Source organism: Bactrocera tryoni, unplaced genomic scaffold, assembly GCF_016617805.1.
Source record: "Bactrocera tryoni isolate S06 unplaced genomic scaffold, CSIRO_BtryS06_freeze2 scaffold_25, whole genome shotgun sequence".
In the NCBI taxonomy this organism is placed as follows: Eukaryota; Metazoa; Arthropoda; class Insecta; order Diptera; family Tephritidae; genus Bactrocera; species Bactrocera tryoni.
This window is the reverse complement of record NW_024395977.1, coordinates 4,424,845-4,440,193: the sequence shown is the minus strand read 5'-3', so window position 1 is coordinate 4,440,193 and position 15,349 is coordinate 4,424,845. Positions and strand designations below refer to the sequence as shown.

At 39.0% G+C, this 15,349-nt stretch overlaps 1 protein-coding gene across 1 annotated transcript; it reads right to left on the bottom strand.

Annotated features, from left to right (window-relative positions):
* Window positions 1-8,776: 8,776 nt before the first annotated feature.
* Window positions 8,777-9,982, bottom strand: LOC120780396. The gene is made up of 2 exons (XM_040112684.1): window positions 9,537-9,982; window positions 8,777-9,365 (listed from the first exon to the last, which is right to left on the bottom strand). The coding sequence occupies exons 1-2, from the start codon at window positions 9,980-9,982 to the stop codon at window positions 8,777-8,779; spliced, it is 1,035 nt and encodes a 344-aa protein (XP_039968618.1).
* Between the last annotated feature and the right edge of the window lie 5,367 nt (window positions 9,983-15,349).

Below are 15,349 nucleotides of genomic sequence, written 5' to 3'. Positions count from 1 at the left end.
ATTCAAAAAGTCCTGTTTACCTTGGAACGCTCCTTGTATATGGATAAAATTATACAATTGGGAAGGCGAAGACGTGCAGAAGTGCACAACGTTAATTTTTGATTTACAGAAATACAGGGACGCTGGCGCAAAATTATATTTCTCAGTATTTACTTTGGATTCACTTTCATTTACTTCTTCTTCTTAATTGGCGTAGACACCGCTTACGCGATTATAGCCGAGTTAACAACAGCGCTCCAGTTGTTTCTTCTTTTCGCTACGTGGCGCCAATTGGATATTCCTAGCGAAGCCGGATCCTTCTCCACGGAGTCCTTTCCAACGGAGTGGAGGTCTTCCTCTTCCTCTGCTTCCCACGGTGGGTACTGCATCAAATACTTTCAGAGCTGGAGTGTTTTCGTCCATTCGGACAACATGGCCTAGCCAGCGTAGCCGTTGTCTTTTAATTCGCTGAACCATGTTAATGTCGTACAGCTCATCGTTTCATCGAATGCGATATTCGCCGTGGTCAATGCGCAAAGGACCATAAACCTTTCACAGAACTTTTCTCTCGAAAACTCGCAACGTCGACTCATCAGTTTGTGTCATCGCCCAAGCCTCTGCACCATATAGCAGGACGGGAATCATGAGGGACTTATAGAGTTTGGCTTTTGTTCGTCGAGAGAGGACTTTACTTTTCATTTGCCTACTCAGTCCGGAGTAGCACCTGTTGGCAAGAGTTATCCTGCTTCGATTTCCAGGCTGACATGGTTGGTGGTGTTTATGGCGGTTCCCAAATATACGAAACTGACGGAGGAACGGATCTTTTGGTGTTGCTCAACGTCAGACATCGCGGCATAAAAGCTGCTCCTTCTCGTGCTGTCGAAAGCAGCTTTGAAATTGACGAAGAGGTGGTGTGCCGATTCTTTTTTCACGGGTATTTTCCAAGAATTAGCGCATGGTGAATATCTGTATATATATCACAATACGTTAAGTGATAGAACCTTATACGCGATGTTGAGGAGGCTTATCATACGGTAGTTGGCGCAGATTGTGTGGTCAGCTTTCTTATGGATTGGGCATAGCACACTTAAATTCCAATCGTTGGGCATGCTTTCGTCCGACCATATTTTACAAAGAAGCTGATGCATGCTCCTTATCAGTTCTTCGCCGCCGTGTTTGAATAGCTCGGCCGGTAATCCATCGGCCCCCGCCGCTTTGTTGTTCTTCAGGCGGGTAATTGCTATTCGAACTTTTTCATGGTCGGGCAATGGAACGTCTGCTCCATCGTCATCGATTGGGGAATCGGGTTCGCCTTCTCCTGGCGTTGTAAGTTCACTGCCATTCAGCAAGCTGGAGAAGTGTTCCCTCCATAATTTAAGAATAGTCTGGGCATCGGTGACTAAATCACTTTCTGTAAGCCGTCGCATTTTGTCGTAGAATTTTCGAACAGTACCCATTACGCATTTCGGCCTCTTTCTTTCTCTGGCTGCAAATGCGTCTCGCTTCCCTCTTCAACGCTCGGTATCTATTCCATCCTGCACGTGTTGTGGTCGATCATAACGTTGCGAGGTAGGCATCCTGTTTTCTCTCCGCTGCGACCCAGCACTCCTTGTCAGTTCGCTTATACCGAGTTGTTGACGAGTGCTCTCAGAGAGCAGGAGTGTAAGTCGAGTAGAAAATTGTTCAGCTATATGTTGTGATTGCAGCTTCTCGACGTCGAGCATTCCTTGTGTTTGTTGAAGTGCGCTTTTTGCTGCACAGAGATGGGTGCGAATCTTGGCTGCAACAAGATAGTGGTCCGAGTCGATGTTAGGGCCTCGGTGCGTACGCACATCTAGAACACTGGAGACGTGTCTTTCGTATATCTCAATATGATCGGGTTGGTGGCTTTTCGATCCGGATAGAGCTATGATTAGAAGAAATTTTTTCTTGAGAATGGTTGGTTTGAACTTCCATAGAAGTTGTTGTTTGATTTTGTTCCTCTTCGGTATTTAAGTCTTTCATTTTTAACATTTTTTTAACGGTCATTCCCAAATTTTTAGTATCTATATATTATTCTAAGACAAGGTGCTTATTTCCAGAGATCTACAAAACGTACAGAGACAAATAATACATCAAATTAAAGTGTGCGATCTGAAACTTTGCACAAATTTTACAGATTTTAAATTCATTGAACCACTTTTGATATATTTGCGTTTAAAGTTCTTCAATTTTTACATTAAGCTAATATAAGCAGCGCTTCTACAGAAAAGAGCATATATGTAAGAGAATGAATAATTACAAATGTTTCTGTCATTTGCTTTCGTTACACACATACCCACATACGCGAAGGCGCAATTGCGAAATCTAACAACAAAAATGTTGTCTGCTCGGTAGCAAAATGACAATAAGCATAGATAACTTGATACGAGACTCTTTGGTTCGAGAGAGAACTGTCAAAACTCGCATTTATTATAACATTTGCCAATGAGGCCACTGCTGAAAAATATTAACTTGGGTATTTAATAAATTATACAAAACACTAAATTAAACACTTTGAAAATGCATACATACATATATATGTAAATGCTAAAATGCAAAATCATTAATTAATTTACATAAACATTTATTTTGCAAAAATATGTTCGCACAGTTTCATTTCACACTAATTTCGTCAAGTAATTATAGCGCTGCTTTTCTGGCATCCCGCCCTTTTCACTAACTGCTGGTTGACGGCACCCTGATTGTGTTTTGTTGCCAGCTCAGAAAACAGATCAGCTGCAAGCGAGAGAGCAAGAAAAGAGATTCTAATCAAGTTATCTATGACAATAAGAGAATGACGAATATTACAAATTACAAATGTTTGCTTTGGCATGTGCACTGGTACATACATACATATGCATGCGCTAAGGCGCTATCTACGATTTGACATGCGCTCTCTTCTATGTTGCACGAATATGTATGTACGAGCTAAGGAACACTGCGCTTTGACATGCGCACTCTACTTTGTTTTATATTCACACATACATACTTACAAACATATGTATGTATATACATATGTATGGGCGAAGACGCAAGTGCAAAATCTAACAGAAATATTGTTGTCGGCGTTATTTTGATTAGAAGTGTTATTGCGTTAGGTAAGCTTTGAGTCAGTTCAGTTTTCTTCCAAAAGTCAAGGCGGCTATTACCAGCGAATACATACATACTACATCGAATTTCAGTTCAGATTCAGATTAATTATTAAAAATAAAATGCCAAACCAAAGGCGAATTAGACGAAAAAGGAGTTTAACAGGTCGAAGAGAAGAGGTGAATGTTATAGATAAAACGGAATTTTTAATTGTTAATGTATGTATGTATATGAATTGACCTGTTTTATTAGAGCCGTAGTCATGCAGGATCTATGGCAAGTTATTTCAAAGCTGCCCTAAACTCCGTAGTTCTTCCGGAGTATAGTTCGCTTGGGGGTTTGACTAATATATGTTTACACTGTAAAGCAAAACATTTCGGAAGTGAAAAGGTACCTGTACTTTTCATTGTTTTATATTCGTAATATATGTATATACATACTTATTGTCTTAATATTTGGTTGAAATTGTTACTAGGTAAGAAATGGCTTTACGACATGTTGTCATGGCGGAAAAGTTAAACTTCAAGAATTACGTGTACCTGAGTTTTTGAAAGCTGTGTTAGAAAATGATTTGAGCTCTTGGCGGGGACACTATTTGGAGAATATTCGGCAGCTAAATAGTTCGTTTGCTTTTGCATCATTCGAAGCGAAAATTGCGGAGCCTACAGGGCGCGGACCATATTGCTTCCGAATACATGGATCAATATATCATAGGGTAGGTCCATTGCATGCAGATCATCCTTCAGAATCCTCCTACGCCCAGCTGTTTATTCTTGACACGGATCAAGCAACTGATATAAGGGCACAACATAATTCAAACTGCGATAGGTATTTGCTGAGAGAAATCCACGAAATGCTTTCAAATATTAACCCCTTGGCAAATGAGTGTAAGCATATGGCGCAGGTTGAACGCGAAGAGGAACAGAGGGCCAGAGAAGAAAATCGCAATGCTCGCCGAATTAGCCAAACTGCTCAGAAATTGCGGCCGTTTTCACAACAGAGTATGGTGAACCACCTAGAAATCGAAATTTGCGAATATTTTCACGGAAATCTGATATGCAGAATTTATTATTTGTCTCAACGCTACATAGATTGTGTGATCCATTAGTATATCCGCTTTTGTTTCCTTATGGCGAGTCAGGATATGATGAAACTCTTCTGCATGAACAGGGTCATCGAACGGAATGTAGATTTAAATTAACCCAACTGCAGTTTGTTGCTTACCGTATGGCGATAAGAGAAGATTTCAGCTTGCTTCATGCGTCAAGTAAACTTTGGCAACAGTATTTAGTTGACCAATATGTCAGAATTGAAGGAGCACATCTGGCATTTCTGCGAACTCATCAGAAAGAGCTACGTGTTGAAACATATGCTGGTTTGCATGACTACTTAATGCGTGGTGCAAATATGGAAAGTGTTCGTCCTGGTCGTATAGTTGTACTTCCTTCAAGTTTTGTTGGCTCTCCTCGAAATATGAACATGCATTACCAGGATGCTATGGCTATGGTTAGAAAATATGGAAAACCGTCGCTTTTCATAACTTTTACATGCAACCCAAAATGGCCAGAAGTCATTCAGAATATTGAGAGATACCAGGGACCGGAAATGCGTCCAGAACTGATAGCCCGGGTTTTAAGCAGAAGCTCAATGAGCTTATGAAAGATATTTCCCAGAGGAATGTGTTTGGAAAGGTGAAATACTACCTAAATGTCATTGAGTTTCAAAAACGGGGTCTACCACATGCCCACATCTTAGTAGCACTTCACGAAGAAGATGTTATTCACGAGCCTTCTGAAATTGACCTGGTTGTTTGCGCTGAGATTCCTAATAAGGAGGCAGAGCCTGAGTTGTATGAAATAGTCTCAAAATGTATGATTCATGGCCCATGTGGAGTACTTAATCCATCATCGCCCTGCATGACTGATACGGGAATTTGCTCCAAAAACTATCCGAAAACTGTTCATGCTAATACGCTTTCAAACGTTAACGGCTATCTTCAATATCGCCGCCGCAATGATGGAAATAAAATAGTTGTTCGTGCCAATAAACATTTAATTGAAATAGACAACCGATGGATAGTCCCATACAACAAATATCTGACCAAAAAATACAGTGCCCATATTAATGTCGAAATAGTATGTTCATCGATAAAAAGCGTTAAATACCTCCACAAATATATTTACAAAGGATATGATTGCGCAACAGTTCAAATTATTGACTACCCAATTGATCGCGTGGATAATCATGATGAAATATCTACATTTATAGACGCTCATATGTTACCGCGCCTGAAGCCTGTTGGAGGCTTTTGGAATTTTCAATGCAAGAAAAGTCGCACATGGTAAAAGCTCTAGCCGTTCACCTTCCAGACTCACAAAATATTTATTTTCGTGATGATAATGCTGCGATTTCTGATACCCTTGCTCGATGCCGCGATACCACTTTAACCGCATATTTTAAATTGAATGCGATAGATCCATTTGCGAATACTTTGTTGTATTATCAAATTCCTGAGTACTATACTTTGCAAGATGCGTCGCGCTCATGGCAAAGAAGAAAACGTCCGAGTAATGCAATTGGTAGAATGTATACGGTCGATCCAAAAAATCGGGAACTCTTTGCTTTACGTTTATTACTAACTTCGTTAAAAGGACCGAGGTCGTATTCAGATATATTAACCGTGAACAGGGAACATCTCTCTTCTTATTGGTAATCAGCAGTAAAGAGAAAGTTGCTAGCGGATGACACAGAGTGGACCGCTGCACTTGAAGAAGCATCTGTCTTTAAAATGCCTGTGCAACTGAGACGTATGTTTGCAATGATTTGCATATTTGGAAAACCAACCTTACCAATAGAGGAGAAAATTTAAATTGCATCTTTGTGAAGATTTTTTAAGAAATAATTCAGAAAACACCAGCGAGCTTTTAGCATTGAAAAATATTAGTCACATTTTCCAATCATATAACACATCTTTAAAAGACTTCGGGTTACCTGCAAATGATCTTACCACTGAAGACACAGGAATTGAGAATTATAATATAGATGATGAAGTATTATACGCGCAAACACTAAAGGAACAGCTTAATCATGAGCAAAAGATTATATTCGACCATATAACCCATGCAATTTCCAGTAGCAACGATGTCGTAAAGGCATTCTTTGTTGATGGTCTTGGCGGCTCTGGCAAAACTTTTTTTATAAGAGTATTATTCACCATATTCGTAGCCTCAGACAGAAGTTGATATCCGTGGCTTGGACAGGGATTGCCTCTATTTTGCTTCCTGGCGGAAGAACGGCACAAAATATATTCAAATTTCCAATACCTTTGACTGAATCTTCTGTTTCTCTAATTAAGCCAGATAACACCCTCAGAAAAGCAATCAAATGTTCTACAGCAATAATATGGGACGAAGCTAGCATGGTTCCTGGGACTGCATTACTATGCTTAGATCGATTATTACGTGATATTCACCAAAATGAAATACCTTTTGGTGGAAAGGTTATTTTATTAGGTGGTGATTTCAGGCAAGTTCTTCCTGTGGTGCCAAATAGCTCACGCGCCGCTATAGTTGGTAATTGTTTGAAACGGTGCTCACTTTGGAAATTTTCAGGTGTCTCAAACTCTCAACGAATATGCGTTCTAACGAATCCTTATATAACAGTTTTCTTTTGCGTGTTGGAGAAGGTCGAGAGCTCTCTCCAGAGTCGAAAATCAATATACCAGAAGAGATAATTTTGCTAAATGAAAATTTAGTGGATTGGGTATTTCAGCCTCAGTCTGGTGTTATTAGTCAAAACCATTTGAAGGATCGGGCAATTTTGTGTCCAAAAATGATCACTGTACGATAATAAATAGCGAAATAGTAAATATGTTGCCCGGTGAAGAAAGGGTATATTATAGCGTGGATACTGTCGTTTCTGAAGATCCTCAAGAGCATGTCAGATTCCCTACAGAATTTCTAAACTCCTTAATTTCAGTGGAGTAGCGCCTCATGAGTTAAGGCTTAAGGTTGGAACAGTTGTGATGTTAATCCGCAATCTTAATACATATGAAGGGTTGGTCAATGGGACTCGCTTGATAGTAAAAGCACTACATTGTAATTGTTTGGAGGTCGAAATTTTAACCGGTGAATCACAAGGGAAACAAATTTTATTGCCCCGTATAAATTTACAGCCCAGCGAATCAACTCTTACTTTTATTTAAAGCGTCGCCAATTTCCAATAATTGTAGCATTCGCAATAACAATAAACAAATCTCAAGGGCAGACTCTAGCAAGAGTTGGTGTTTTCCTCAAGGAGGATTGTTTTACGCATGGCCAGCTGTATATCGCATTGAGTCGAGTACGATCTTCTCAAGATATCAAAGTTAAGACTTACGACCAAAATAAAACCACTACGAATGTAGTTTTCCATGAAGTACTTGAATAAATTGAGTTTTTATAAAAAAAAAAATTTTTACTTTTTTCATTTTAAATAACGGAGTCCCCCGATTATCGGGGGTTATTACTAGTTAACATTATTATCTAACATATTTATGTCGTTACTATCAATTGGACTTGGAAAATCGGCTATTTTATTTTCTTTTCCAGTTATATAATTGAACTTACCAAGGCTGTAGCCTGGGATTTACATATGTACATATGTATATCCTTACCACAATTTTTCTTCTGCAACAACTTAAGTGCGTGATGATCTGTGTTTAGATCGAGCTCTGTTCCGTATAAAGAGAGTTTGTAATATGCTCATCCTGTGTGAGAACTGCGCCAATAGCAAAGCTATCAGTAATTAATTTTAACGTTTTGTTAAAAACAGCATATCATAAAATGGGAGTATTTGTAATTATGTTATATAACCTGAGTTATTAACTTTAATTTTTGCATATTTTTTTATATATGATTTTCCTATAGAAGCCTTATATTGTATATATATATTTTCCCGTAGTTCCTAGGTGGAAGATAGGGCCTCAATAAGCAAATTACAAATAATTTTATTTAAAGCTATGAATTAAATTTCTCTCCAGGAATAACCACTTCTCTGCGCTTCTGCTTCGACTTCACGTCTCCAGGTGTTGGCTGGTCTCCCGCGTCTTCGGCTTCCTTGCGACATGGATATATGTGTTGATCTCCAGACTTTATCCAACATTCCGAAGGCTGCTCATCCACCATTTTTACTTATAATGCTATCTAAATAAAAGGAGATGTGCGAATATTTATGAGACCACAGACAAATATCATTCGCATAGTCCAAATCTTCTAGGCAACCGCTTAAACCCCAATATATTCCTATGTTAGTCGCACTCGCTTGGCATCACCAAATCCAATTGAATAAAAGGAGAGTCAGCACGCGCCGTTGCCTGACACCAGCCCTGACTTGGATGCCGCTACGTAAAATATTCCCACATCTTTATTAGGTTAATAAATTTTTTCGGAACTCCTTTGCATTCTAAGACTCTCCAAATCGCATCATATTTGACACTCTCAACGCTTTCTCAAAATCGATAAAGCAAACTACCGACTGCTCTATAATCACTCGTAAGGTGTTGATGTGATCGACACATGAGTAATGTGGTCTGAAACCAGCTTGCTCTTTACGTAGGCCAAACATCAGCGAATCAGATAGCCTTTTCTGAATTATGTGCGTTATTATTTTATTCACCATACTTAGTAGTGATATTCCTTTACAATTTTTACATTCCGATAAATTTCCCTTCTTTGGAAGAAGAGTAATAACACCTTCTTTCAGTTCGTCCTTTATCTTTTCTGACGCCCAAATATATTTGAGTAGAGGAAACAGGATTAGCTTTTAGGAGTTCTGAATTGATGTTATCCGACCCAGAAGTTTTGTTGTTCCTTAATGCTCTGATAGCAGTAATTATCTCCGCATCATTCGGGCACGAGGTGTGATTGTCACGTCTTGGTATGTGACGTTGGGAACCGCATCGCTGAATAGCCTCCGACGAAGTTGATGAGAGCAATTTTTTATAATAACGCTCCCAGATGGTAGTCTGCTTATCTTTGGCCGTTGTCAATTTGCCATCTTCATCTTTTAGCGGTTTGGTGGTTTTTAGTGTTGCGTTTGTCAGTTCCCGTTTCATTTGATACAGGTCACGAGTGCGGTACGTTTCCGCGGCCTCTTGCGCTTTTCTAGCTAAATTGTCACTCCAGATTATCCGTTCTAGCGCCTTTTTTTTATCAGCTTGTCGGTTTTGCTGTAAGTGTGCTGTAGTGCCGATTGCGGATCTCGTCTTAGTGAAATTTAACTGATTTTTTATTTCTCTGCGTTCATTTATTAATCACCATGTGGAGTCTGAAATCCAGGATTTTCGTTTATATTCTTTGAATCCAATACAGTCTTCCGCCGCTTTTAGGAAAGTTTGTTTTATACTTTTCCAGTCGTCAGTCAGAGTATGTTCTGTTTTTACAGATGCATTTAGCGATTCGATAAACCTTGCGCAGATAGATTCGTCTTTCAGTTTCTTTACGTCGAATATTTTCTGAATCTTCTTTTTCGAGTCGCTAACTGCAGCCACTTTGAGTCTGGCTGGCGTAATTAGAAGATGATGGTCACTTGCAATATCAGCTCCACGTTTATTCCGCGTGTCCATAAGGGAGCCGCGCCATTTACGACTTATGGCTATGTGATCAATCAGGGTTTCAGTCATTCGATCTGGAGATGTCCAAGTTATTTTGTGGACGCGCTTATGATTGAATAGTGTTTCTCCTATAACAAGATTAAAATTAGTGCAAAGTTCGGTGAACATCTCGCCATTCTCAGTCAACATGCCTAACCCGTGCCGGCCCGTCGTCGCCTCGAACCCCTTATTGTGATAACCAACTTGGGCATTCATATCACCTATTAAGATGACTATGTCAGCCTTATTGATTTCACTCATTACTTTTGTGAGGCAACTATAAAGGATTCCTTAACTTCCACTTCTGCTACATTCGTTGGAGCATAGCTTTGTACTATAGTCAAGTTTTTAGCTAGCTCTTGTGCGCAGCCTCACTGAGATGATGCTATCCGAGTGAGCTTTCCATTCTATAAGCGCCGCAGAGGCTGACTCAGAAGGAATAAATCCAACGCCATTCTCTCTTCTTTGAGTGGGTTTGTTTCCAGAGAAAATTAATTTTTCGCCAGAAGTTGTTGTAACTTCACCCGAGTCGGCCCATCTAACCTCGCAAAGACCAAGAAGAATGAGTTTGTAGCGTTTAAATTCTTTACAAAGTTGCAGTAGTTTAATTGGTTCTAGCAATGAACGTACATTCCAGGTTCCTATTCGTAATCCATTTTTCATGCGTCATCAATTTATCGTGCTTAATATTAACTTTGTTTACTTCGGTTTCGGTAATCAGAGGGTTTAATATGAGTAGTCGATTAGCCTTCTGCATCCGAGCCTAGCTCCGAGGCTGCCGGTTTCGCCTCTAGGCAGGCAATAGCGTAGGAGTTTCCTCCTCGCAGGTGCTTAGGTTATACCGCCTTTACTCGGTCGTCAGAGCCTCGTTCGTAGTGAACAGGGGGTACCGCGCGAAGGTGAGGTTGACGTTTGGGAGGGATAGGCTATATATGCGCATCACCAACCCCATTTGCTCATTTCTGGTATTAGCTGAATGGCCCCCCGTTGTACAAGGTCAAAAGTTATATTTCAAATGAGTGTTTAAGGTCATTTTTCGGAATGCTCTTGCGAATATCGGTTGTCGCCTTTTCGATAGCTGAAATGTCCTGAAACCAATGTCCTTTTATAGGCAAATTAAGTTTTCCAAATAGGTAAAAATCACAGGGTGCCAAATCAGGTGAGTAGGGTGAGTGATTAATGGTTAATATGGAGTCTTTTGTCAAAAAATCAGTGACAAGCGTCGACCGATGACACGGCGCATTATCGTGCAACAGGCGCCAGGACACTGCCTCACGGTATTGTGGTCGAGCACGACGAATGCGTGACAAAAGACGCTTCATAACACCAAGGTAAAACACAGCATTAATCGTTTGGCCAGGTGGGACGAATTCTCGGTGTACAATACCCTCGCAATCGTAAAAACAAATCAGCATTGTCTTTATTTTTGACTTCTGAAGACGACCGACTTCTGATCGTCACAGAGGTCCTCACGACCTTCTTGAAATCGCTTAAACCACTCATGGACATTACTACGGGATAGGCACTGATCACCATAAACTTTTTTCATCATTTGAAATGTTTCAGTAAACGTTTTCCCAAGTTTAAAACAAAATTTAATATTTGTTCTTTGCATTTTACGACCGATGACCAAAAGCTGCTGTCACTTTTTGACCGATAACATCGATTGTAGTTTTCCAATTGTCTTAAAATTTTTACGAAATGTCAACAAGAGATCAAACTTTTCATTTCATATACCCACCAATAGGTGGCGCCACCAGAAACAGTTATATTCAAAAAGTTCTGTTTCTTTTGCGACAGACCTTGTACATATTCGAAAAAGTTTTATTGATTTTGGTCGTAAATTTCCGATTGATTAGGAAAGATTTAATAAAGTTAAATATCTTTTGTTCACCGATTTACCATTTCTCAAGCTGACGCAGAATAACATGCGAACCAATACTGTCGAAACCTTTTTCGAAATCTAAGGACTGCGTCGAATAAAATATTCCGTTACAAAAATGAAAAAATCTTTTAAGCTATTTGTCCGATTTTTATAAACTAAAATATTTTATTAAAAACATTTATTTTAAATTTGAAAACCTGAGGAATAAACCAAGAATTATGTGTTATAAATAAATATTTTTATTTTTTCCGGAACCCCGTCCATTAGTGCTTTTATGGTAGTGTCCGATACTCTCATAGCTGCTGAAGACCACTTTCTTTTAAAATTTTGAAGGTCTTTGGTCTATAAGGCTGTTTTGCTATAGTGACATGAACCGAGGTCAGGCCAAAAAAACGTGGACACTTCATGTTGGCTTAAAAATGGGAGCAATCTCTTTTGTAAACATTCCTTCACATATATTTCTCTGTTGATTGTACCCGATGTAATGAATGAGCTGCTCCTTTTGCCACAACTGCAAATTGCCTGCCACACAAGAAATTTCTTTGGAAATTTTGTCACCTTTTTGGCTTTGAATTTTTCAGCAACATTTCCTCAAAAATCGGCTGTATAAAATTCCTGTCCAGGTAGCTAACAAAAGTCCGCTAAAACGTAGGTCTCGTCATCCATTATGCAGCATTCGAATTTATTGACAAAATCTTTCCTCAGCTTCTTAGCTCGTTGTCTTGCGGTTTCGTTCTTGACGGCTTTTCTATCCGGAACTTTCTGTACCTTGTACGTCTTCAGCCCAGCTTCTTTCTTCGTCCTGCGTACGAAAGATTCTGAGCAGCCAGCCTTCCTCGCTAATTTCCTGCCCGAAATGCTTTTGTCTTTCTTGAGAATGGTAACAATGTTCTTCGCCTTCTCCCGATCATGTGGCACTTCCACTTCGCTTGCCATTTTCGCGTTAAATAAATTTTTATTGACTCCAACGGATGCATAATATTTTTTGGTATTTATTTCAGAACTACTAAGATAAAAATTTGTTTATTTAAAATTTTTAATTACACTAAAAAAATGTAACGGACAATTTTATTCGACGCAGTCCTTAAACTGAGAGCGAATATGTGGTTTCTTTTCGATAAAGCAAGTTTAGCGAAATCATGCCTTGCTTTACCTTAAATGCCACTTGGTTTCGGCTGAGAAAGTTATCATTTAATGCGAACCAAGAGACACGTTTCGATATGTTTTTTTCTAATAGTTTACCCATGCAACAGAGGAGTGAGGAGTACTTCAGTAGACACGTTATTGGATTTAGGAATAGGTACCGCAAGTTTTTGTACGCAAGCCCATTTAGGTTCTTTAACATTTTTGCGAAACACTGCATTGACTTATTTTGTATTCTATTAGATTATAAATACAGTGAGTTCTTTTGTAAATTAACCACAGTGATTGTTTTTCTTCTCTAAGTTTAGATAATTCGGTAGACCAATAAGGCGCATGATTTTTGAACATTGAATCAGAGGTTTTGATTATTTTGTTAATCGTAGCTGTTTCTTTATTTATTTTATCGTCAATGGGATTTGCAACAGAATAATTTTTGCAGATTTATTGAAATTTGGACCAATTTGCCTTGTCCAACAGAAATTTTAGCTTCGCTGACCCTTTTCTGTATAAAGGGGTTGGTAAGTGAGTTATAATGGGGAAGTGATCGCTGTTATATAGATCAGTTGATGTTTGGCTGGAAACTTTGGGGGCGATAGCAGAAGAACAAATGGCCAGGTCTACATTCGTGAACAAATTATGTGTAGAAAAATGCATAGAAGGACCGTCGTTTAAAATTATCGAGTTTTCTGCTAATATTAAGGTCTTCTATGATCTTATCTCTTTGGATAGTACATGTGGAATCCCAAAGAGAACTACAGCCATTGAAATGGCCAAGTATAAGTACGGATGTTTGGATAGGTCCGATTATACCGCGTAGTTCTTTGATATTAAAGTTTTGGTGTGGTGTAATGTAAATTGTTAGGATGATTAATTTAAATCCAATAAATATTTCAACTGATATTGTGGGATATCTTTTTATACTCTCGCAACAATGTTGCTAAAGAGAGTATTATAGTTTTGTTCACATAACGGTTGTTTGTAAGTCCTAAAACTAAAAGAGTCAGATATAGAGTTATATATACCAAAGTGATCAGGGTGACGAGTAGAGTTGAAATCCGGTTGTCTGTCCACCCGTCTGTCCGTCCGTCCGTCCGTACAAGCTGTAACTTGAGTAAAAATTGAGATATCATGATGAAACTTGGTACACGTATTTCTTGGTTCCATAAGAAGGTCAAGTTCGAAGATGGGTAAAATCGGCCCACTGCCACGCCCACAAAATGGCGAAAACCGAAAACCTATAAAGTATCATAACTAAGCCATAAATAAAGATATTAAAGTGAAATTTGGCACAAAGTATCACAATAAAGAGGGGCATATTTGGACGTAATTTTTTTGGAAAAGTGGGCGTGGCCCCGCCCCACTAAGTTTTTTGTACATATATCGGAAACTACTATAGCTACATATGTCAACAAAACTCTACAGAGTCGTTTCCTTCAGGCATTCCCATATACAGTTCAAAAATGCAAGAAATAAAAACAGAAAACAAGTAAGGAAGGGCTAAGTTCGGGTGTCACCGAACATTTTATACTCTCGCATGATAAAGTGATAATCTAGATTTCATTATACGTCAGTTACATATTTTTCAAATACCGTATTTTTGTAAAGTTTTATTTCGCTATCATCATTGGTTCCTAATGTACTATATATTATACAGAGAAGGCATCAGATGGAATTCAAAATAGCGTTATATTGGAAGAAGGCGTGGTTGTGAACCGATTTCACCTATATTTCGTACATCTCATCAGGGTGTTAAGAAAATATTACATACCGAATTTCATTGAAATCGGTCTAGTAGTTCCTGAGATATGGTTTTTAGTCCATAAGTGGGCGTCGCCGCGCCCATTTTCAATTTTTTAAAAAAGGCTGGGTGCAGCTTCCTTCTGCAATTTCTTCCGTAAAATTTAGTGTTTCTGACGTTTTTTGTTAGTCCGTTAACGCACTTTTAGTGATTTTCAACATAACCTTTGTATGGGAGGTGGGCGTGGTTATTATCCGATTTCTTCCATTTTTGAACTGTATATGGAAATGCCTGAAGAAAACGACTCTGTAGAGTTTGGTTGACATAGCTATAGTAGTTTCCGAGATACGTACAAAAAGCTTAGTAGGGGGCGGGACCACGCCCACTTTTCCAAAACAATTACGTCCAAATATGCCCCTCCCTAATGCGATCCCTTGTGTCAAATTTCACTTTAATATCTTTATTTATGGCTTAGTTATGTCACCTTATAGGTTTTCAGTTTTCGCCATATTGTGGGCGTGGCAGTGGGCCGATTTTGCCCATCTTCGAACTTGACCTTCTTATGGAACCAAGAAATACGTGTACCAAGTTTCATCATGATATCTCAATTTTTACTCAAGTTACAGCTTGTACGGACGGACGGACGGACAGACGGGTGGACAGACAACCGGATTTCAACTCTACTCGTCACCCTGATCACTTTGGTATATATAACTCTATATCTGACTCTTTTAGTTTTAGGACTTACAAACAACCGTTATGTGAACAAAACTATAATACTCTCCTTAGCAACTTTGTTGCGAGAGTATAAAAATACAAACAAAAATACAACGAACTTAACCTTCTCATGGAGCCGAGAAAT